The sequence below is a fragment of the Schistocerca gregaria genome, chromosome 1 (genome assembly GCF_023897955.1).
Source record: "Schistocerca gregaria isolate iqSchGreg1 chromosome 1, iqSchGreg1.2, whole genome shotgun sequence".
NCBI lineage: Eukaryota > Metazoa > Arthropoda > Insecta > Orthoptera > Acrididae > Schistocerca > Schistocerca gregaria.
This window is the reverse complement of record NC_064920.1, coordinates 661,362,348-661,388,719: the sequence shown is the minus strand read 5'-3', so window position 1 is coordinate 661,388,719 and position 26,372 is coordinate 661,362,348. Positions and strand designations below refer to the sequence as shown.

The window sequence follows — 26,372 nt, the reverse complement described above, 5'->3', positions numbered from 1 at the left end:
GTTTGTATGAAAACATTTCATTGTGAAAGCATTCTTGAAGTTAAATCTTTGAAAATTTGTATTTCACTTTCCTGTTAGAAATAAAATATACATGTCTAACAGTTTTTGGAAATAAGGGCGTGAAACGTTTCATGAAAATACTTCATTGTGAAATTATTTTTAATGCTAAACTTTTGAAATGGTGTTTGGCTTATCAATTAGAGATTAAAAAATAGGTGTTTCACTGTTTTTGGAAATTCAGCTCCTAAGGGGGTGAAACGGGGTCAGACTGATTCAATGAGTCGTCATTGCCCACCCCAAACTGCTAAGGATAGTGTGAAGAGGATGTGCATCGTATACTGTAGGCATTGTTGAAGAAGGGATTGACAAAAATTCCACTTGTAAGGGGGTGAAATAGCTGATGAAAGGCATTTTGAAAGTATGTCACTGTTAAGGGAATTTTGAAGCTAGAACTACGAGAACTGGTATTTCATTTCTCAGTCGGAAGATTTTAAAAAAAAAAAAAAAATGCTTGTTTCAACATTTTTGGAAATTCAACCACTAATGGGAAAAAATAATGGGTGAAAGTCTTTTGAAAATAAATAACTAAAGAACTACTAAAGAATTTTTAAGGCTACATCTGTGACAATTAGTATTTGACTTTTTGGTTAGAAATACAAAAAAAATTGAAGCTAAATTTATCAAAATTGGTATTTCACTTCTCAGTTAGCTATAAAAAATATTTGTTAGGGGATGAAAGTTGCTATGGAACTATCTCCACAAGAGTGCGAAAGGCATGATTAACAAAAGCTTTGGACTCCAGCTACCGGAATCACTTTTTGATCAGAAGTAAATTCAGAAAAGACCATGCTTATATGGCCTTAATTAGCATGAAAAGCTTAGATGATGTTGCTGTTCATGAACAACATAAAGATTCGATTAAATAAGGGAGGGGAGGGGGGAATCTCTTCGTGCCATACAGTCTATGCACGCAAACAGTGGGCACTAAGCTAACGTATATTAATGACTTATTACTCAGTATTCATAAAAATGCAAAGTAAGTTCTTTATGCTGATCATACAAGTATAATAATCACGCCCAACAAAGAAGAATTATCTGAGGAAATTGTTAATAATGTCATCCAGAAAATGATTAAGTGGTTCTATCCAAATCGACTCTCGCAAAAGTTTGAGAAAACACAGTATATACAGGTCTGTAGAGGAAATGGTATAATACCATTGATAAATATAGGATTTGAATGGAAGTCTGTTGCTAAATTTGGGCGCTGATGACCACGCTGTTTAGTGCCCGTAAACCTCAAACAAACAACACACACACACACACACACACACACACACACACACACACACACACACACACACACACACACACACCTGTTGCTAAATTAGAATATTCAAAATTTCTGGATGTGTGCATTGATGAGAAATTGAGTTGGAAGAAACACATTGATGATGATCTGCTGAAATGTTTGAGTTCCGCTACTTCTGCTATTAATGTCCCTTTTATATGTTCCATCGACAGCCAGCAATGCATTTACTGTCCTTAGCCACAGAGAAAATTTGTACTGACTGTTGAATAGAAGATCTGTAGCTCCTTCAGCTGTTCACTGATCCTTTTTTCCCTCCACTTTGCTGTTAACTCAGATGTCTACCAGGAGACAGATTTTCTCCCAATTCTGCACTTCAGGTGGAGTGCCTTGAATGCTTTATTATAAGCAGTATCTAAAGCATGTTCAAATTCTGTGAGAAGAATTTCAGTATTTGTTTGTGCTAGAACTTTTTCTGCCAGCTTCTGGTCTTTCCATTAGTTGGCTTGCATGTCACATTTCCAGCAATCTCCAATGATTTATGCAAAGGCAGGTCAGTGGAATTCCAATTCTTTGACTTGGGATGTACGCCAAAGCATTTTCAATTTTAGGTTCAGGTAAAGTATTTTATGCCTTGTACAGGAAGTGCAGATTATCTCGGAAATGAATCAGTTTGTAAATGTTCTTTATAAAAACCAACAGCTTCAATTCATGTACCCCACCGCATTAGGAGATGTTTGGGGACAATGCTGCGCTTAGCGGCAGTTCTCTATAGAGTGACAGGTGGAGCTTTCAGAAACACTCTTTTGGTGTATTTTATTTATTTCTGGGTGGCTACCATGGACCTCTTCAGCAAAACGTTCCAGTTCATGGGCCAAACAGGTGGATTAAAGTGGATTAAACCTGGACGTAATACACGAAGGGCAATTCCCACCATCAGCCTGTAGATTGAAGCATCTGAATGCATAACAAGAACTTTGTTTTCTTGAATGTTCCTCAGGACACAGCACTTTAAGATTGTCATGCACAAAATCGGTTACTGTTGAATGATTTTGGTGTTCCAGCTACATTGCTAGGATTGTTTTGAGAGTGCCACCAATAAGGTCGGCAGTGAAACTTCCACACACATCTGTTTTTTGTCAGTGGCTATCCATATTTGGTTGTTGCTTACATAGAGCCACACATTTTTCAGAGCATTCTGGTAACAAGAAGCTTTTCATCAGGAATCTGTTGCCAGCAGAACTTTTTTATAAATGCGCGATATTCATTGTACCAATGTATGTACCAATGAATGTTTGCAGCAACCATAATGGAGCACATATCAGGAAAAATTCATTTATATGGATTGGAGTTTTTTGCACTTGCGTTAATAACATTTGCTTCTAAGACAATTGCTCACTTTGCTCTTTGTTAACTCATTGCAATGTGTTGGGATGTTATAGAGCAGTCAATCTCCTTATTGCATGCTTGACATAGTACAATCTCTCTGTCAGTGGTGAAAACATTGTCCCTTGTAACCCTAGATCTTAATGTAGATGATAATTTTGATGCAACAGTGGTATTCATGAATTCAGCCATCACCTCATAAGAAACGCTATTTGGCAAACTTTTCTTGGTGCACACACCCTTTAGTTCTGAATTGGTAAAAATTGCTAATATTCGGAAAACTTTGTACTGCTAGTCTTTTGTTTGCCCAGCTACCAGTCTCAACGTCACACGAAACCCTTTACAGTACAATACAGTAATGGCTGCGACAGTGCTAAACACAAAACAACTTGTAGTAAACCTGATTCTGGTATTTTTCTAGTTAGCAGCCTAGTGAGAGTTAAAAAAAGTTATCTAATTTCATGTAGCTTGAAGCTGAAATATATAAAAATGTGTAATTATAGTAAAATGTGTAAAAAAAATGTAATGATGAATTGAAATATATCAACATTGGCAACATAATTCATGAACATTTACACTTTCCAAATGCATAGGAGCAAAGGAAAATAATATGTAATTATATAAACATCTTGGCTCAAGTTTCCTTATGTTAACTGTGCTAAATGTCTTAGTGCGCCTAGCGTTTCCAATTAAGTTGTGTTGATAACAATATAGTTCTTCGATGAAAACATTGTCAATCTGCTGTTGCATAATAAACTGCATTAGGTTAATTGTTGCTGCTCTGGAGTGCCATAGTTTTATTTGTATGTACCTGATTTGATTTCAAGGAGACCAAGTCACTTGTGTAGTATTGGCTTTGCCATTAGTGATACTTGGGACATACTGACACCACTGCAGAAGTGACGAACGCATATCTCATTTAATGACTGCTTCTGTTTTAATCACAGTTAACAATTGCTTTATGCGACAACTTTCAGTGATCGCTTTGGTTTTTAGGATTTGTTTATCAGTTAATCGTTCGAGAACTACAAAATGTTGAATGTACTGTTTTGCAGTCAGAAATATTATTTCCTGGTTTCTAGTTGCTTCCAAAACGACATCAAATTCTTTTAAATGTGTGAGGTTATCCTTAGGGAGCTACTCTGCCAGCAGTACACCGCTTATTGAGGGATCTGATACTGGTGGGCCACAATTATGTCCTGCATCTATCATTTCATCATTTTGTTGTTTAGCACCAGAAGCAGATGCTGTGTAAGTAGCAGCTATTATGCCTGGCACTATGTGAGCTGCAGTATTAGCTGGAGATGACAAAGTCACATCAGGTAATGGGAAATATGAGCGCACTCCCCCCCTCCTTCCGGGCACACACACACACACACACACACACACACACACACACACACACACACACACATCTTAATTACTTACATTAGAAGTTTTAGGCATAAAGAATTTTCTGGAATTACATAGGTTTGAATAGTGTTTGATTCCTTAGGGAAGAAATACTTGAACATGTGATAGACTTATCAGTGAATGAAAAATATTATTACTTCATTCCCCGTGTCCTGTAACTTTTACTTTCTGTCTTTTTTTTTAAGCGAGTAGAACTTCGTTCTGCTACACTACCAGAGGTAAATTATAACATATAATTGAGATAAATGGTTTGAATCTTGATTTCAGGTTTGTTATTATCACTTGTTTTGTAGCTTCTTTGTATTTACGGTTTCATAAATTTATTGTTGTCAATATTTTCAGTCTGCACTATTGGACCATAAGAAAGATGTAAGTAGCATATTTTGAAACAACAGAAGCAATGTTTTGAATATTATATGCTATTGTATAGATTCAGTAATAATATATGTAATCAGTAATGTCTATGTACATATTTACAGTGTAATTCTCTAATGCATGGGGCAATTGTAACTAATGTCTTGGTGTGGAGGGGTAGGGGTAAAATAAAAAAAAAAATAATAATATAATGAAACAGTCAGTATTGCTGTTGAAATCACATTTAAGTCCAAGTTCAGTTGAAGAGAACTGTAAACAGACCTTCTAAAGAAGCTGAATGTGCGGGGGAAACTATATCCTACCTGTTTATAACATGAGCTGTATCAAATGAGTAATATGACTGGAGATGAAAATGAGAATGGGTATGTTGTAACTAATGAGCAGGTATTGTTCGTTTGAAGAGAATGGTAATGGCTTTTTTCCCATGTGATATGGCCCTGATGTTCTAATATCTTCTATCAGGTTGAATTTCAATATTTGTGCCAGTAACAGAAAATAATCACAGGCAGCCCACAACATTTTCTGACGTAATTCAGACTTACTATGATGATGATCTGGATATATTTCACACAGCCCCAAACAACCACTACATGAGTCACAGTAAAAATCGTTATCATTGTACATGTACAATGGAGAACCCAAAAGTAACGGGAATCATAATGCTGCACATTGTGTACTTGGAGTAGCAGCTTGCACCACCAGAGGGTTGTAGTAAGATCTCTGCTGAGTCATTCTGCCACGTGGCGTCACCCAACAGTGAGAAGTGTGGTTTCTTTGGCAGATCTTTGAGTGTGCATACAGTGCAGACCTGACACGAGGAAATGGCTAGTTCTTACAAGCAGTGTGCGGCAGTGAAGTTTTGTTTCTTGCTCGGCAAGAACGCAGCAGAAACTGTTGCGATGATTCAGACAGCTTACAAAGACCATGCTCTTAGTAAAACTCAAAAGTAAGAATGGTTTTCTCCGTTTAAAAGGGAGAAATGCTGGTTGAAGATCAGCCCCGTTCCAGTCGACCTTCAACTGCTTGAATTGAAGACAACATCAACAAAATCCATGATCTCATCAGTGAAGATCAACGCAGGGCAATTGAGAACTTGTCTGGGTTGTCCTGAAGCTCAGTTCAGCGCATCTTGACCACCGATTTGGGGATGCGAAGAGTGGCAGCAAAATTCATGCCAAAGCTTCTTACCGGAGATAGAAGGGATCGCCGCGTACAAGCCTGTCTTGAAATGAAGGATGGGTTCAAAGATGTTCCACATTTTTTCAACAAAATCATTACAGGTGGTAAGTCATGGTGCTATAGGTATGATCCAGAAAGTAAACAACAGTCATCACAATGGAAGTCACCTGGCTCACCTTGACCAAAAAAAGCTCTACAAGTGAAATCGAATGTGAAAACGATGTTGAACTGTTTTTTGACATCAGAGGGATTGTACACTCTGAATTTGGCCCTGAAAACCAGAGAGTAAACCATCAGTTCTATTTGGAGGTTATGAAATGGCTTCGCAGAAGTTTGTCGCGAAAACTTCCAGCTTTGTGGGATTCTGGCGTGTGGTTCCTGCATCACGACAATGCTCCCGCGCACACGGCTCTCAGCATTCGCCAATTTTTGGCCTCAACAAAGATGACTACTTTGACCCACATGCCCTATTCACCAGATTGAGCACGCTCTGACTTCTTCCTATTCCCAAGGATGAAAAGAGACTTGAGAGGGAAGCGTTTTGCGGATGTGGAAGACATAAAACGCAATGGCATGAAAGTGCTAGCAGGTATCGAAGAGGACGAATTTAAAAGGTACTTCAGACACTGAAATGAATGTTTGGACAAGTGTATTAATGCTAATGGAGAGTACTTCGAAGGAGATTAAGTTTGTATTTGAAAACAATAAAGTATATGCTTTCTAGAAAGAAATTCTGGTTTTTTTGGGTCCACCCTCGTATAAGTGTGCTACTGATGATGCATGGCTTCGTGTAACTGTAGACAGAATTGATTTTACCTATAGCAGTGTGGAACCTCTACATGTAGTGCTGCATTTATCTCCATTTTATTGTGACAATTTTCAGGTCTATAGTTTGCATGCACTAAACTTCTAGGGACATCTTACCATGTAAATTGTAAACAATGCTTAAATTTTCCAAGGTAACATTGCCATCATATCCAACTTCGTTAGTGTTCTCCCACTCTGTTGCTGATTTATAAATGTGTGTATGAGATTTATATTTCAAGAATTGCTGTTGTTGTGACTTTGATGTCCCCGCAGCTCATGGTCTAATGGCTAGCATTGCTGCCTCTGGATCACAGGGTTCTGCATTCGATTCCCGGCTGGGTTGGGGATTTTCTCTGTCCTGGGACTGGGTGTTCATGTTATCATCATCATCATCATCATCATCATTCGGGACAGTGGCTTGATTGGACTGTGAAAAATTGGACTGTGTAAAAAATTGGAATTTGTATGGGCACTGATGACAGCGCAGTTGAGTGCCCCGCAAACCGAACTTTATCATCATTGTGGCCTGGTAAATGTAACAGCTCCCCCAGATATTAGTCCTGTTGTAGCTGGGTATGAAGTGTTAGTCAGGGAATTTAAAATCGTACTTTGCTACTTCTCCACTTCCAGTAAGATCTTTTTTTTCTTAAATCATTGAGTCTACTGCTCTCTTTACGTTGCAAGGAATAACTATATATACTTGTGGTTGTTTTCAAAATGTGTTGTTATCATGCATGCTGCTATTATTTGGGGTACTTATTATTTGACACTGAAATACAAAGTTTAGCAAATTGTTAAAACTGTATTCAACTATTTAACTGGGTATTATAAAACTCAAGATGTACTGTTAATGTAACCATTGCCAGTTGTTTGTCGCCAATAATTTTTACTGAAGGTCTTAAAAAATGTTGTAATGTTGATGTTTATGGCATAGCATGTGTTGGGCTTTCTCTTGCGGCACTTTATATGCATTATCAAGAGCTCTGGAGAATTTATTTTGCTCTTTCTATTTGTTCAAGGCATATTGCTATGATGCAGTCAATAAATTAAAACACTTTTTATACTAAGGCATGTATTGGCGGCTGGAAACATGTGTAATATGAGTTTTCTCTCTGTTTGTAGACTTTTGGACTTGTATCCAAGAATCCCATATTGAAAAACATCACTGATTACTTAATTGAAGAAGCTTCAGCAGAGGAAGAGGAACTCTTGGGGCACAGTTCTGAACAAGAAGAGTCTCAACAAACAGAAGAAACAGCGACAGTGGAGAGAGATGAAACTCTTATAAAGGTGCAACAGTAAATATGAACTCTTCCCACCATTCCTACCCTCCCTCCATCTCCCTCTCACCCTGTCCTCCCCCCCACCACCCCGTCTCCCCCCCACCAACCCAATTTCCCCACCACCCCGTCCCCCCCACTAACCCAATTTCCCCACCACCCCGTCTCCCCCCCACCAACCCAATTCCCCCACCACCCCGTCTCCCCCCCACCAACCCAATTCCCCCCACCACCCCGTCTCCCCCAATCACATCGACTCCCTCACCCCCACCCGATCTCCCCCACCACCACCACACCATGTCTCACCACCACCACCACCACCACCACCACCACCACCACCACCACCACCACCACACCATGTCTCCCCACCACCACCACCACCACCACACCACGTCTCCCCCCCCCCACCACCACCAACACACCACCTCTCCCCCCCCCACCACCACCAACACACCACGTCTCCCCCCCCCCCACCACCACCACACCACGTCTCCCCCCCCACCACCACCACACCACGTCTCCCCCCCCCCACCACCACCACACCACGTCTCCCCCCCCACCACCACCACACCACGTCTCCCCCACCACCACCACCATGTCTCCCCCCCACCACCACCACCACCACCACACCATGTCTCCCCCCCACCACCACCACCACCACACCATGTCTCCCCCCCACCACCACACCATGTCTCCCCCCCCCACCACACCATGTCTCCCCACCACCTCTCTCTCTCTCTCTCTCTCTCTCTCTCTCTCTCTCTCCCTCTCTCTCTCTCTCTCCCTCCCCCTTCCCCCTCCCCCCTCCCCCTCCCCCTCCCTCCCCTCTCCCCCTGTCCCTTGTCTCTTCTCCCTCTATTCCCTCTCCCCCTCTCTCTGTTTGGTTGACAGAATTCGTTTGTTTGTACCACACACTGGCACAAAGGCAGTTTTATTTATGTGTCATCATTGTTACAGGTGCTCGACAAACTACTTTTATATCTGCGTATTGTTCACTCTGTTGACTACTACAATCACTGTGAATATCCAAATGAAGATGAAATGCCAAACAGATGTGGCATTATGCATGCCCGTGGCATTCCTCCATCTTCCAAGGTATGTATCGCATTGGTACAAACTTGCCATTGAATGGTGGCTTACAGTATTATCTTAGTAAACCAAGTACATTGATTTACTTTCCAGGTCACACCACAGGAGCTGAGTGATTATTGCCGCACTTTTGAACAGAAAATTGCATCATTCCTCCAGCCAATCACGCTGATTTCAGATGAAGAATATAACAAACTTGGGCATAAAGATCCTGACATGTATCCTTTCCCATTTTGATTTTGTCATTGTCATTGATTTTTTGTAAGCAGTCCATCATTGTTGAATTTAGATGTTACGATGAGAGGAAAGAAGTGATCTTTTTCTTGTTTTGGAAAAAATTCATATGTAGTATATTTTGCATTACTTTCTTTTCACATCTATGTCTACATGAGCACTCTGCAGTTCACAGTTAAATACCTGGCAGACCGTTCTTCAAACCAACTTCAAGACAACCTCTCCAACATTCCACTCTCAAACAGCATGTGGAGAAAAAAGAACACTTAACTCTTTCCATGTGAATTCTGCTTTCTCTTATTTTATGATAATGGTAACTTCTCCCTATGTAGGTGGCCCCAACAAAATATTTAAACGTTTTAAGGAGAAAGTTGGTGATTAAAATTTTACGTGGAGATCCTGCCACAACAAAAATGTCTTTTGTTTTAATGATTGCCACCCAATTCCTGTGGCACTTGCCCCCTATTTCACGATAATACAAATTGAGCTGCCCTTCTATGAACAATTTACGTGTTTCCCATCTATCCTATGTGCTGTGGATCCCACACTGCACAACAATACTTCAGAGGACGGATGGATGGGCGTAGTGAATGCAGTCTCTTTCTTTAGAAGACCTGTTACATTGTTTAAGTGTCCAGCCAATAAATCAGTTGTTTCCAACACCATTGTCTGTGTGATCATTCCAATTTTAAGATATTCATAATTGCAATCCCTAAGTATTTAGTCGATTTTACAGCCTTTAGATTTGTGAGATTTATTGTATAACCAAAATTTAGCACATTCATTTTTGTACTCATGTGGATTACTTCATACTTTTTATTATTTAGAATCAGTTGCCACTTTTTGCACTATTCAGATATGTTTTCTAAATCATTTTTCTATTGCTTTTGAAGAACTGACAACTGTAGAAGGCATGGCAGCATCATCTGCAAATAGTCTAAGAGAGCCGCTCGAATTCTTTATATAGATGGGGAAGAACATAGGGCCTCTTTCTTGGTAAACAGTAGATACTTTTTACGTTCTCCTCAATGACTTTTCATGACTTATGTGACTTTTCATGACTTATGTGACGTTTCTGACAGCAAATCATGAATCCAGTTGCACATCTGAGGCTATACTGTGTAGCCATGCAGTTTGAATAGAACTCACTTTTGAGCAATGGTCTAAAAAAGCCTCCTGAAAATCTAAAACTGTGGAATCAATTTGACATCCTCTGTCAATAGCACTCATTACTTTGTGAGAATAAAAAGATAGTTGTGTTTCACAAGAATGATATCTTCTGAATCTATATTGACTATTTGTCAATAAATTGTATTGTTCAAGATGATTCATAATGTTGGAATGCAGTTAATGTTCCAAAATCCTACTACAAATAGATGTTACTGATACTGGTCTGTAATTCAGTGGATTACTTCTATTTCCTTTCATGACTATTGATATGGCCTGTGCTACTGTACTGTGTTTGGTTACAGATCTTTTGTCAAGTGAGGTGGTGTACTGTGTGGAGCAGAGGGAATGCGTGGTTTTTTAAAAATTTGATGGGTGAGGGTATTGACCCTTGAGTGGTCGTTGGCAGATAGCTGAGACAATGCATTTTGTCACTATCGAGCATTGGAGAACAGAGTCATATGTTCACGGTTGAGCAGTTCTTTAGAAACAGTGATTCTGTTGTCATGATTCAATGTTTTTTCTGTCAAAAGTTTAATGTCTGACATGCATTTAGGAGTAGTGGATCCGTGATGAAAAAGGAACCACCTGGTCTTCCCAGTTCATTCAGAACTCTAAGAGTGAGAACGGCAGTTTTTGCTAGTCTGATTCTTATTGGGCATATTATGTCATTTGTTTCATTGCATTTTACATCGTGATCTCAGATTCCACCTGTAAAAAATGATGATTGTCCAGAAGCTAAGTGAAATTGATTTTGTGCAGCATGAGAATTTTGTGTATGGTGGATGCTATTCTTATGAAAAATGTAGGTATCCTGTTATTCATGAGTGATGAAGCCCATTTTCACCTAGGTAGTTAAGTTAATGTGCAGAACGGTCAGTACTGGTGTTGGAGAACCAACATGAACTACACCAGAAACCTCTCCACTACCCAAACGTAACAGTTTGGTGTGTTATCTCCAAGATAGGGATTTAGGACCTTACTTTATGGAAGAGGAAGGAACCACATTTACTATGACATCAGCACAGTACGTTGAAGTGTTGCAAAACTTTCTTTGTCCAGAATTTGAAAGAAATTGAATGACAAAGTGTGGTTCCAACAAGATGGTGACACAGCTCACACTGCGAGAGCATCCATGGAAGTAGTTCGACAAATATTCCCAGGACATGTCATTTCACGGCATGGCAATCTGTCACCCAATCTGTCAATCTGTGACCTTTTTGTGGGGCTACTTGAAATCAAATGTTTGAATAAACCCTGCACCATCAGTGATCAGTAGTGAAAAACGTGTTTTGTCTGCTTCGTCTTGTATATGATTCCAAAGTCTGGAGCTATTGTATCACCATACTCTGAAGGGAACATGATTCGTATGCTGTCTGGACTGGAGGCCTTGCATTTATTGAGTGAGTTTAGATGCATTGCTTCACTGAGGAGGATATTTATGTCTAAATTACTGATGTTGGCAGTTTTTCATGATTTGATATCTGGAATATTTACTACATCGCCTTTGCTCAAGGAATTTCAGAAAAGTGTGTTTATTACATCTACTTTAATGGCACTGTCATCTGTAATGTTACTGTTGCCATTGTGCAGTGAATGTATTGTTTGCTTTTGCTGCTAGTGTGCTTTACTTATAACCAGAGTGTCTTAGGGCCTTCTGCCAGATTCTGAGACAGACATTCATTGTGGAAACTATTAAAGCATCTTGCATTGAAAATTGCGCTAAATTTGAGCTTCTGTAAAACTACACAAATCTTTAGGATTCTGAATTCTTTTCCAGTTGGTTCTGAAACAGTTTTCTGATCTCTTTTGTTCATCACTGAGGATCAGTACCATCTCTTATTAATTTATTTGGAATATATCTCTCCAACTGCCATTGATACTATTTCTTTAGATAAAAACCACATCTGGTCCACACTTACATAGTCAGATTGGAAGGAGTGGAGAACCTCTCTTGGGAAAGCCGCAGGCAGAATTTTTATCTGTTTCTGTAAATAGATACATTTTATATTTAGTTTTGGTGGGTTTTGATGGTACAGTATTAAGTCTTGCTACAATAACCTTGTGGTCATTAATTGCTGTATCTGTTGTGATTCTCCAAATTTGCTCATGATTATTTGTTGCTAGCAAGTCAAGTATGTTTCTGCAACCATTCACACATTGAGTGGGCTCATGCACTAAATTTTCAAAACAGTTATCAGAGAAAGCATTCAGTATAATTGCAGCCAATGTTTTATGCCTATTGCCAGCTTAAAACATGTATTTTTGCCTACAAATCAAGATTAGATTGAAGTTGCTACCAACTCTAATGTACGAGTGGGGTACCTATTTGAAATGAGACTCAAGTTTTATTTGAACTGTGTCATCTAAGTTGAGGGGTCGATAAAAGGAGCCAATTATTAACGTATTCCAGTTGTCAAGTATAACCATTATCCATACTAACTCACAATACCTATCTTCTTCAGTTTCACAACAAGGGAAAATACTTCTGACAGCAATAAACACTCCACCACCAACTGTATTAAATGTATCCTTTCTGAACTTGGCTAAGTCCATTGCAAAAATTTCGGCTGAACTTACCTCCAGCTTTTGCCAGCTTACCATACCTGTAACGATTTGAGCTTTAGTGCTTTCTGTCAGCACTTGGAGCTCTGATTCTTTCTGAGCACAACTATGACAGTTCACAGCTACAATAAAGATTGTTGCCAGATCTACCCTCATCCTGTGTGTGCCGTGCATCTTTGTGGGCTGATGCCTCTCTAGCCTAAAAAGATTCCAAGTCTCGCCCACACATCCCCAGCTACCTGTGTAGCCACTTCATCTGTGTAGTGGACCCTTGACCTAGTAACCAGAATGCGAAAATTCACCATCCTGTTGAGCAAGTCAAGGAATCTGCAGCTTACACGGTTGCAAAACCATCTTAAGCCTCTGATTTAGACCCTACACTCAGCTCTGTACCAAAGAGCTGCAACTAGTCCTCTTGATGATGCTACATATTGTGAGCTCCACCGTCATCTTGCAAGCAAGACTGATAGTCTCTATCACTACAGCTAACTACTCAAAACCAGATAGAAACATTTCTGATCCAAGGACACACATTGTTGGTACTGACATGAGCCACCACCCGCAATTCGCTGCAATCTGCGCTCTTCAAAGCACCTGGAACCATCTGTTCTGCACATAGGATGACTCCTGCTGGTATGCATACAGACTGCACACTAGATACCTCCCCTCATTGGCAGCCATATCCCTAAGAAGCTCCATTACATACCTAACATTGGAGCTCCCATCTACCAGTAATCATACCCTCTGTGATACGGCCCAGATATTGTGGTCTGAGGGGTTGCCCCTGAAGAAGGGCAAACAACTGCACCTGACTCAGGACGTTTGTCGGACACAGACAGTGCATGAAACCTATTCGGCAGACAAATCGTGGAGGTCCCCCGAAAGTTTTTCGCAATGTGCCACGCCTTGTAATGACTCCCACTTGACCCAGGTTTAAGAGTCAACCTTGAAAAGGGCAATATGTGGCAACCACAATTGTGGACTGATCGATGGACATTTGGGGCGTCCATCAGATCCTCACGTCTGACCTGCCACAACGATGCCCATTGGCAACCGCCCTCAAGCTTCATTACCGAAGCCAGCATTGCTTGGAGCTGTGAGTGAAGTATCACCAACTCACAACTCAGCTAGCATCTGAACACAGTAATCACACTCCCTATCCATACTAAAGACAGCAAAACGTACTCTGGACAGTTATTAAAATGTGGAACTGTGCCTAATAAATACACAAACATGCACAAAATTTAGGAGTTTAAACCAAAGAGCGCAGAGGCTATTCAAAATAAGTTGCTTCTTATGACAAGCTGTGTCAACTCACAAGCAGCACAGTGTACTCAATGGTGCACTTCAGTGCACTGCTGCAATAAAGCTACCACTCAACTGACTTACATGAAATTAGCTGTTTGTATAAAGTAACTGGCGTGGTAGCTCAATGGATAAATGCCATGCTACTAAGTCCAAGGCCTAGAGTTTGGCCCGCAGTTGGTCCTAGCATACATTTATTACCTCTGATAATGATTTATTAATATGAAAAAATACTAAGTTTCACTATAGTTTTAAGTTATGCTGTATATGCTGTAGCAAAAGGTGGCAGAAAAAAGGGGCAGACCATTTCCAGTAGGATTATGTCTAAAAAAGCACTGCAATGTTCAAATCAGCCTTTGGGATGGGAACATATTTAAGCATCCTTCTTGTGTACAACAGCAGCTTAGTTCATAGCAAATTGCCCATGTACAACATTTGTACTGGAGCTTTGTCATTTTTTGCTAGCTAAAGTTACAGTTAACTAGAAACAAGTCAGTAGTGGCCGTAAAGTCATCAGAATTATTTAGATTCCTATACTCCCAGCAACCCCTACAAAAAGTGAAAATGCTCAGTATATACCTGTAATAATGTAGTTTTAACTGATCTAATACATCGTTACATATGTACGTGCATGCTATACGCTTACATACAGGGAAGCCCCTATTTTACATTTTTGTATGGCCCAGACGTAAAAAATGCTAAGTTGAGGAAAATGCAGAATTGAGAAAAACTTTAAAACCCACAAAATACAAGCAAAAACATATGTTATTGGTATACATGATCAGAAACCATAATCCTGTCCAATATGTTGTACAAACTCCGTATAAGGGAAGGAAATTAAATGTAGAATACAATATTTGTACAACAATTAGTGGTAATGAATTTCATTAATTCTTAAATAGTTACAGGTGTATTGCAACAAGTGAAAGCTCATCAAAAAATTTAAATTAGTAGTTCAGTACATGTCAGTCGAATTATTTTCCTACATGCTACAACCACAAATTGTACGGCAAAACATAGGAGAGGTCTTTTCCTTGTGCTCACCCAGAAAAACAGCAAAAGTTCTTGAACGTGGTGAATTGAACCAAAAACTGTGAAGTACTGCAGAAGACCTTAGGATCTCAACATGTGGGTGTGTGTGTTTTCCTTCTGTAGCCAGTGGCAGTGCAGTGTACTCTGGTGACGCAAGCAGAGAAACCTGTAGTGTTTGCTTGTAAACTTCTCCTTGTTAATTGTGCTGAGTGGTCAGGAGTGGGATAAAGTAGACTTCACACTGCTTTATTAAGTTGTGACGTCACTAGTGGGCTTTTGACTATTGATTTTAGTGAGCAGTTGCAAAACGACCCATGTAAAGGCGCATTGAAAATGTCCCACAAACATGTCACACTTTTCATTAAATGTCAGTTAATAAAGCATCAAAGCTGTAAGGTGTCAAAATGTGTTATGATAAACGAGGCACGAGACAAAATTTATGTATTTAAGCCATAATGTAAGACGTAACATGGTGGTTTACTGTGTCAGAGGTAGTAGATTGGCATTCTGCTACTTGATACTATTGTTCATTTTGCTGATCTCCAAAGCAGTCTCACTGGTAGCAGTACTGGGAGGAACAATCAGTGATGCAAATGTAAGTTTGGTCGGTGACACTCTTTTTAATATATAATGCATTGAATGTAGCAGATATTTTACCTCATGAAATATCAGCCCTCTCTTCTTCTACTGGTCGAAAGTCATCAAATTGGAATCTTGGAAACACCAATTCTAAAGTTTCTTTTTTCTGTAATCATTTAGGATGTCAGGAAATAGCTTATTCAACTTGACAACTTATGAAAAAGATTTACTTTGTCTAGATTCAGTGACTGTGACTTTTATGTTTTTCTAAGAAGTCATCATCTATTGAAAATTTTTCTTGGTGTAACTAAAAGATCTGATATCTTCATAACAGATTTTCAAAACTTGGTATGGCAAATGTAGCTTCTAGTGTCTACACCAATGACAATATCTTCATCTCATGTGTAACATTTATTTGTTTGAAGGTTTGATAAATCCCACAATCAAATATGTAAATCAGTTAACTACTAACTAGTTGCTATGAAGTTTATGAATTACTGGCTCTTCTTTTGAAAGGGGTGCATTTGCTTTGGTAAATAACAAAAGAGTTTTAAGCAAGAAAAGAATTTAGAGTTTAGTAACTGAATTATTTAGAATAGGCTGTACTCTTCGTAAGTGAGAGTTGTTTATATTGTTTGAAGATTTCTCATTGAAAAATTTTACCAGAGGTTCCCGTTGTTCAATTATTCTTTCTGTTGATTGAAGTGAAGAGAGTCATCTTGTACAAACATACTTCAGTATTTTATGGGGTTTATTGCTATCTGTATTTTGACAAAGTTTAAAAAGTAGACTTTTTTGAGCTTTGTTGGCAAAAGTAGTAAATGTCCATTTCAAAATCTGGGTTGTAGAGGGGAGGGGTTAGTGTCCACATAAGCGGTGTTTCCATTTAGTGATTTTGCTGTTTCCTTTTTGTTTACACTTCTCATATCGAATGAAAACATAACAGATTTCTTTGATTAGGAGCTATCAAGTGAATAAAATACCTTCACATAATTATGGAAGGCTAACATTTGTTATTAGTTTCAGTTTTCTGATTTTAATTTATTTCCATGTTGTTGGTAGTCAATCACCTTGTAGAACAATGAAGTTATTTTTGTCGGTTTGCTAAATAAATGTGGCTTTTATTAATTTTTTTCCCCAGAGGCAGTAAATTTATTAGAAACAAAGTGTTTCATCCCGCACTATTGTCTAGTTTCGACTGTTCACTGAATTTCAAGTCTATCTTTTCATCATCTGGCATGTGTGGCAGTATGCCTTAATGAAGAACCAAGCATGAGATTATACAGTACTGGTACTCCAAGAAAATTTGCATCCCGAAAACCGCACTGAAATCTTAATATCAGGTTGGGGCTTACTTCATTGTGAATCTGGACATACGAATGTGCATTTTAAGCTGAATTGTGCATTTTAGTATGGTGTAGGAAATCCCATTGCTCTTGGAGCATCCTAGCTGTTTTATGACATGTAAGTTCTCTTAATGCCAAATATGTATGAACATATGCGCTTCCTGTGTCATTGTAGCTGGCCACGCGCAGTAGTGCCTGTGTTCTGGCACTCTGGCAACTGCTGAAACAAAGCATTTCTAACAGGTCGTGGGAAAATATTGTGAATGGTGCTTTGAAAAGCATTAGTTCCAAATTAAATTTCCTTTTACTCAAGATTATGTTATGTGAGCGAATGTGCAATGAGTTTCTTAAATCACAGAGCATTTGACTCTCATTTAAAACTCAACACATTGAGGACTAGCCACTTAGAAGACTTTCGAGCCCAAAAAGACCAGACATTAATGTCATTATTTAAAATATTACTGGCACATTTGTGTGACGTATCTTGTGTGTTTGACGCGCAAAAAAGACCACTTCTTACTATAATTGACGAGATAAGTAAATCCATGTTTACTGGTACTTGGAACATCTACAAAGCTTCTACCCATTTTTCTTTACTCTAAATATCATTTACACTGTTTAATTTCGTATTGTCGTTTGTGTGAGGTTTTTCTTTATTTGAACTGTTTACAATAGCCGAAGGAACAAAAAGTGTAATTCATCACATTTTTGACAAAACAACAAAGTAAATTCTTAGCAACTAAGTTAGTTAGTTATATTATTTGTTCCATGGATCATGAACACGATTCTTTCGTAATGATGTGGAACGTGTCAAAGTACACAAGATTCATTTATCCCAAATAATCATTGTTAGTCTTATATATGGTACAATTGTTAATGCTTACTGCATTTCTTTAGCCTATGTCTAAAAATTCATCTATGGAGTAGAAGGAGTAGTCATTCAGGAATTCCCTTAACTTACTTTTGAATGCCGATTGGTTGTCTGTCAGACTTTTGATATTGTTTGGCAATTGACCAAAAATCTTTGTGGCAGTATAATTCACCCCATTTTGTGCCAATGTCAAATTCAGTGAACGGTAATGAAGGTCACCCTGTCTCCTAGTATTGTAGCTGAAGTGATCTGGATTACTAACAACAAATTTCATTAGGCTGTATATATATTGTGAAGCTACTCGCAATATCCCTAATTCTTTAAATAATTGTCTATAAGATGACCTTGAATGAGCCCCAGACATTATTCTGATAACACGTTTTTGTGCAATAAATACCTTCTTTCTTAGTGATGAATTGCCCCAAAAGATGATTCCGTAAGAAAGCAACGAATGAAAATATGCATTATTTGCATTTTCCTCAGCTGACTCTTGCTTTTTAGGCTTGATTACAATACTTGTGTCATCTGCAAAGAGAACCAAGTTTGCATCTTCATGAATATAATTAGGCAAGTCATTAACATATATTAAAAACAATAAAGGCCCCAAGACAGAACCCTGTGGTACCCCATTCTTGATTCATCCCCAGTCTGAATAATCTGCTGCCCTTTGTGTACTATGTGGGTTTACTGTTTCAACCTTCTGCATTCTACCAGTTAAATATGAAGTGAACCATCTGTGTACTGAACCATTCATTCCATAGTACTTCAGCTTATCTAAGAGGATTTCATGATCCACACAATCAAAAGCCTTAGAGAGATCACAGAAAATCCCAATTGGTGATGTTCTACTATCCAGAGCATTGAAAATTTGATCAGTGAAAGCGTGTATAGCACTATCTGTTGAAACACCTTTCTGAAAACCGAACTGACATTTTGTTAAAACGTTATTCCCACTAATGAGTAAAGTTACTCTTGAGTACATTACTTTTTCAAACACTTTTGAGAAGGATGTCAGAAGTGAAATAGGACGATAATTGTTGACGTCTGTCTTGTCACCTTTTTTATACAAGGGTTTAACTATGGCATATTTCAATCTGTCAGGAAATATTCCCTGATTCAATGAGCTATTACATATGTGGCTAAGAACTCGACTTATCAGGTGTGGACAAAATTTTAGTATTCTATTGGAGATACCATCAGTTCCATGTGAGTTTTTATTCTTAAGTGAATTTATTATTTTCTTAATTTCAGACGGTGAGATGGGTAGGATTTCAATTTCATTTGTTTGCACCGGGAATGCCTCTTTCATATAGAGTTCTGCCCTATCTGGTGAGCAGCTGGTGCCCTATATTTTCCACTACATTTATAAAATGATTATTAAAAATATTTTCAACCTGTGATTTTTCATTTATAAGCTTTTCATTGTGCTTAACAGTAATACTGTTGTCCTGTGACCTTGGTTGCCCTGTTTCCCTTTTAACTATATTCCATATTGTTTTAACTTTGTCATCAGAGGTGCTAATCTCAGACTTGATACACATACTTCTGGATTTTTTTATAACTTTCCTTAATATATTACAATATTTCTTATAATGGTTGAGCTTTTCTTCATCTCGACCTATTCTAGTGTCTTGGTATAGTTCCCATTTCCGGCTACAAGAAATTTTAATCCCTTTAGTCAGCCATGGGTTTTTATCAAGTTTATTTGAATTATGATTCACTAATTTCTTAGGAAAACTGTTTTCAAATATACCCACAAGTTTATCATGGAATAAGTTAAATTTAACATTTGCATCAGGTTCCCGATAAACATCCTCCCAGTCTACCCTTTTCAAGCTTTCCTTAAATTGTTGAATTGTTATATGGTTAATTGGGCGTATTATTTTGTTTGTTTTTTTCACATTACTGTATGGAGCAAAGTCATGAACTGAAAGTAGCTGTGCATCGTGATCAGAAAGCCCGTTCTTAATAGGATAGGTGCTTACTTCTTTTAATTTATCTTGGTCTATGAAAATGTTATCTATCAGGGTGCTACTGTCTTGTACAATACGAGTAGGTAAATCAATGACTGATGTCAGATTGTAAGAGCAAAGTAATAGTTCAAGGTCATTCTTCTTGCTTGAGTGTTTAAGAAAATCTACGTTAAAATCTCCACAAATGATAATGTGTTTTCCCTTTTCTGACAGATAACGCAGCAAGAGATCTAGGTTTTTAAGAAACATTTGAACATTTCCAAGTGGGGACCTATACACAGTCACAATTATGAATTTACGACTGTCGAATTTAAGCTCACAAGCGCATACTTCAATGTGCTGTTCTACACAGAATTTTGCGGTTTCTATGATTTTAAAACTATACTACAAACATAGTGTTTTTGATTCCTAAAACTATTAAACTAAAACTATTAATAAAACCATTGTATGCAGATAATATCACAAAATTACTGAAAATTTCATTGTTCTATATTAATTAACTCCCGGGACAGTTGTAAAAAAATTCAAGGACGTGGCCATTACTGTAAGAGTGTCAGTGTGATGCATGTTATTAAGAAGGGATAAGTAGGTGAACTGCGCACCTTTTGATGTCACTACAGCTTACAGACAAATGCCTTGAAATTTGTGATGTCATTTGGTTGGAAAGCAGTTTTCTGTGTGTCCTTTAAACTGAAATGCAGAGAAGGAAAAATTTTCATCTTCTTCTCTTAACATAACCCATTTTGGTAAGCCGTGGCAACAAAATCATTCATAGGCAGTTTTCTGCGTACTTGGAAAGTAAATTGTTACAACGTGTAAAACATTTCAAAATCATATGGGTAGTGAAATTTAAACAGTATCTTTTCCACCTTTTTAAAACATCAAATTGTAAAATGTCCTTTTTTGTGATTTTTTAGTAACTTCCCATAGTTCTGTAACAAAAGTGATCAAACATAATAGTTGGCAGCCATTCATTTTACAAGGTATCAATTGAAAAACATGTATTTTTAAGAGATTCATGACTAGGAATTGTTGTACACCTCACATTACAGCAGAATAATTGTTAGAATATCCTACCATCGCTTCAGTACATTTGTGCACTCTTGGGAGAAGATGTTGTGTATGCTTGTATGAATGCCTGTGTACATTCCTTAATGAGGACAGTAGTGTCCATGATGTAATCTAGCAGTTAACCACACATATTCACCTTTCATTTGTACTACGCAGACTTCGTCCAGCCCCTGAAAAAAAAAGAAAAAAAAATCTTAACAGTGTAAGGTCTGATGGTCTTGGTCACCAGTTAATTGTCCTACAATGACCAGTCCAGTCATTGTGCTAAGTGCTATTGAGATGTTACCTCACATCTGGTAACATGCGGAGGGGCTCCATCATGCAGAAAGTACATTGCAGTCCACATGGCCAAAGGAACTTTCTCAAGCTGCTCAGTAAATAAATTTTCCTAGAAATGCAAGTAATTTTGCCTCGTCATTCGCTCTTCTAAAATGACTGAACCTGTCAAGGTATTATTGATCATGCCACACCAAACATTGATCAAAAAATGAACTTGGAAAGTGGTCCCCCCCCCCCCCCCCCCCCGGGTTTCATCCGTGAATAGTATTAATAGAAGCAAATAATGATTGTCATTTAACCAATGACAAAATTCAAGTTATGTGGCATTTTCATCAATGTGAACAGTGTCGACACATTGTATGTGAAATGGGCACAAGTTTTCCGCGTGTACTGTTCACAGTACACTTGTTTATGGGACATTAATTGGTGCAGAAAGTCACTGTGTGCTGGTAGTAGGGCCATGCCCTATTTGTTAATGGTAGAAAGACATTGTGAGGTTGAGAGCAACAAGGTAGCTTCAGTTGGAATAAAACATTAAAGAGGTTGGGTGGATAAGGCACATATGTGCATGCCAGTAGCCCATAAACAAATATACATTAAATGTGCTCTATCTCAGAAACAATTCAGAAAGCAGCATTTGTGCATTTGAGGTTTTTTTTTTTTTCCTTCTTCTTCTTAAAATGAGCATTCCTTTTATATCCCCGAATATTGAGGGCTCCTCGTGGGCACCCTGTATATGTTGGTATTGTGAGAGAAAAGATCAGCCAACCATTAAAAAAATGTGTTCTTCTTCGTAATGCAGAATTATTTGGTGGCAACAAGACTTCTTTCTTACAAGTGTTAGAGCATTCAGTTTCATGTTTAAAAACATTGTTGTTGTCTTCAGTCCTGAGACTGGTTTGATGCAGCTCTCCATGCTACTCTATCCTGTGCAAGCTGCTTCATCTCCCAGTACCTACTGCAACCTACATCCTTCTGAATCTGCTTAGTGTACTCATCTCTCGGTCTCCCTCTACGATTTTTACCCTCCACGCTGCCCTCCAATGCTAAATTTGTGATCCCTTGATGCCTCAAAACATGTCCTACCAACTGATCCCTTCTTCTAGTCAAGTTGTGCCACAAACTTCTCTTCTCCCCAATCCTATTCAATACCTCCTCATTAGTTACGTGATCTATCCACCTTATCTTCAGTATTCTTCTGTAGCACCACATTTCGAAAGCTTCTATTCTCTTCTTGTCCAAACTAGTTATCGTCCATGTTTCACTTCCATACATGGCTACACTCCAAACAAATACTTTCAGAAACGACTTCCTGATACATAAATCTATATTCGATGTTAACAAATTTCTCTTCTTCAGAAACGCTTTCCTTGCCATTGCCAGTCTACATTTTATATCCTCTCTACTTCGATCATCATCAGTTATTTTACTTCCTAAATAGCAAAACTCCTTTACTACTTTAAGTGTCTCATTTCCTAATCTAATTCCCTCAGCATCACCCGATTTAATTTGACTACATTCCATTATCCTCGTTTTGCTTTTGTTAATGTTCATCTTATATCCTCCTTTCAAGACACTGTCCATTCCGTTCAACTGCTCTTCCAAGTCCTTTGCCGTCTCTGACAGAATTACAATGTCATCAGCGAACCTCAAAGTTTTTACTTCGTCTCCATGAATTTTAATACCTACTCCAAATTTTTCTTTTGTTTCCTTTACTGCTTGCTCAATATACAGATTGAATAACATCGGGGAGAGGCTACAACCCTGTCTCACTCCTTTCCCAACCACTGCTTCCCTTTCATGCTCCTCGACTCTTATTACTGCCATCTGGTTTCTGTACAAATTATAAATAGCCTTTCGCTCCCTGTATTTTACCCCTGCCACCTTTAGAATTTGAAAAAGAGTATTCCAGTCAACATTGTCAAAAGCTTTCTCTAAGTCTACAAATGCTAGAAACGTAGGTTTGCCTTTTCTAAATCTTTCTTCTAAGATAAGTCGTAAGGTCAGTATTGCCTCACGTGTTCCAACATTTCGACGGAATCCAAACTGATCCTCCCCGAGGTCTGCATCTACCAGTTTTTCCATTCGTCTGTAAAGAATTCGCGTTAGTATTTTGCAGCCGTGGCTTATTAAACTGATAGTTCGGTAATTTTCACATCTGTCAGCACCTGCTTTCTTTGGGATTGGAATTATTATATTCTTCTTGAAGTCTGAGGGTATTTCGCCTGTCTCGTACATCTTGCTCACCAGCTGGTAGAGTTTTGTCATGACTGGCTCTCCCGAGGCCGTCAGTAGTTCTAATGGAATGTTGTCTACTCCGGGGGCCTTGTTTCGACTCAGGTCTTTCAGTGCTCTGTCAAACTCTTCACGCAGTATCGTATCTCCCATTTCGTCTTCATCTACATCCTCTTCCATTCCATTTCCATAATATTGTCCTCAAGTACATCGCCCTTGTATAAACCTTCTATATACTCCTTCCACCTTTCTGCCTTCCCTTCTTTGCTTAGAACTGGGCTGCCATCTGAGCTCTTGATATTCATACACGTGGTTCTCTTCTCTCCAAAGGTCTCTTTAATTGTACTGTAGGCAGTATCTATCTTACCCCTAGTGAGATAAGCTTCTATATCCTTACATTTGTCCTCTAGCCATCCCTGCTTAGCCATCTTGCACTTCCTGTCGATCTCATTTTTGAGACGTTTGTATTCCTTTTTGCCTGCTTCATTTACTGCATTTTTATATTTTCTCCTTTCATCAATTAAATTCAATATTTCTTCTGTTACCCAAGGATTTCTAGCAGCCCTCGTCTTTGTACCTACTTTATCCTCTGCTGCCTTCACTACTACATCCCTCAGAGCTACCCATTCTTCTTCTACTGTATTTCTTTACCCTATTCCTGTCAATTGTTCCCTTATGCTCTCTCTGAAACTCTGTACAACCTCTGGTTCTTTCAGTTTATCCAGGTCCCATCTCCTTAATTTCCCACATTTTTGCAGTTTCTTCAGTTTTAATCTACAGGTCATAACCAATAGATTGTGGTCAGAGTCCACATCTGCCCCTGGAAATGTCTTACAACTTAAAACCTGGTTCCTAAATCTCTGTCTTACCATTATATAATCTATCTGATACCTTTTAGTATCTCCAGGGTTCTTCCACGTATACAACCTTCTTTCATGATTCTTAAACCAAGTGTTAGCTATGATTAAGTTGTACTCTGTGCAAAATTCTACTAGGCGGCTTCCTCTTTCATTTCTTAGCCCCAATCCATATTCACCTACTATGTTTCCTTCTCTCCCTTTTCCTACACTCGAATTCCAGTCACCCATTACTATTAAATTTTCGTCTCCCTTCACTATCTGAATAATTTCTTTTATTTCATCGTACATTTCTTCAATTTCTTCATCATCTGCAGAGCTAGTTGGCATATAAACTTGTACTACTGTAGTAGGTGTGGGCTTCGTATCTATCTTGGCCACAATAATGCGTTCACTATGATGTTTGTAGTAGCTTACCCGCATTTTCCTATTCATTACTAAACGTATTCCTGCATTACCCCTATTTGATTTTGTGTTTATAACCCTGTAGTCACCTGACCAGAAGTCTTGTTCCTCCTGCCACCGAACTTCACTAATTCCCACTATATCTAACTTTAACCTATCCATTTCCCTTTTTAAATTTTCTAACCTACCTGCCCGATTAAGGGATCTGACATTCCACGCTCCGATCCGTAGAACGCCAGTTTTCTTTCTCCTGATAACGACATCCTCCTGAGTAGTCCCCGCCCGGAGATCCGAATGGGGGACTATTTTACCTCCGGAATATTTTACCCAAGAGGATGCCATCATCATTTAATCATACAGTAAAGCTGCATGTCCTCGGGAAAAATTACGGCTGTAGTTTCCCCTTGCTTTCAGCCGTTCGCAGTATCAGCACAGCAAGGCCGTTTTGGTTAATGTTGCAAGGCCAGATCAGTCAATCATCCAGACTGTTGCCCCTGCAACTACTGAAAAGGCTGCTGCCCCTCTTCAGGAACCACACGTTTGTCTGGCCTCTCAACAGATACCCCTCCGTTGTGGTTGCACCTACGGTACGGCCATCTGTATCGCTGAGGCACGCAAGCCTCCCCACCAACGGCAAGGTCCATGGTTCATGGGGGGGGGGGGGTTAAAAACATTGATCGAAGCAAAATTATAATGGAAAGATGTGACATTCCTGTGTTATATTCTCATTTTTAAGATGTACTTTGTAGCTATTGTGTGCCTGGACGAAACTTGGATAAATGCTGGTCATTCAGTCAGAAAATACTGGGGAGACAACAATACACATGGAAGTACTGTATTCCTGTGTGTGAGTGCAAGAATGATTCTTACACATTGTAACTACTACTGGTTTTGTACCAAACTGTGACCCAGTTTACAAGCCGAGAAAAACTTGAGTCTGTTGAGATGAATCACAAGAGATTCTTAAAAACTATCGGTAAATTCTAATCAGTCGTCTGTCCCTGCTATCGATAAAGCCACATACCGATAAGTTATCAAAGAATATACCACAATGATGACAATGAGGTAAATCGACATTGTTGAACAGTTTAAATGTGCAAATTCATGATGATTTGTGTCTAGTGGATCTCGTGTAACTTGTTTAATAAAGTAAGTCTCAGTTTAAACAGTATGACATTGATGAGGTGACAAAGGAAGCAAGGTCACAGGGTTGTGGGGATTCCACTGTAATACTGCCATTCCAATGCTATCAAAATTATGTAGGCTTAGAACAAGCTTTGCATGGCAACAGAGGAAAGCTTTACTGCAGCCAAAATTCAAAAGTAGTTTGAGGAACCAATGGCACAAATCACGCTAGAAAAGTGGCGCGTGTTGATATCACACAGAGAATATATATGAAAGCCTGGGAAGTGCAAGGCAGATCTAGTTATTCTTGGATGTGCCATAGCACATATAACAAATGTGTTGAGAAAGGAAGTTACTAAACTGAGCTGCATTTACCCCAGGGCGTAATTTAAGTTTCTTCATTGTTTGAAGACGTGGCTTGTATTTTGAGTGACTAGCCCCTGCAGTGCTTCAATAATAATAGTTCTCCTCTGCACAAGTCAACATACTAAGT

General features: G+C 38.8%; 1 protein-coding gene across 21 annotated transcripts in view; it reads left to right on the top strand.

Moving 5' to 3' along the window:
- LOC126361861 (serrate RNA effector molecule homolog) overlaps positions 1-26,372 on the top strand; it is a 195,827-nt gene that overhangs the window by 153,966 nt on the left and 15,489 nt on the right. For 13 of the 21 annotated variants that reach the window (XM_050007828.1, XM_050007841.1, XM_050007839.1 and 10 more), the window contains 3 exons: positions 7,589-7,756; positions 8,704-8,841; positions 8,929-9,053. In XM_050007828.1, the coding sequence (XP_049863785.1) occupies positions 7,589-7,756; positions 8,704-8,841; positions 8,929-9,053 (431 nt within the window). Of the gene's footprint in view, positions 1-4,447; positions 4,475-7,588; positions 7,757-8,703; positions 8,842-8,928; positions 9,054-26,372 lie in introns of all 21 variants that reach the window. The other 8 variants (XM_050007836.1, XM_050007835.1, XM_050007837.1 and 5 more) reach the window with 1 other exon arrangement.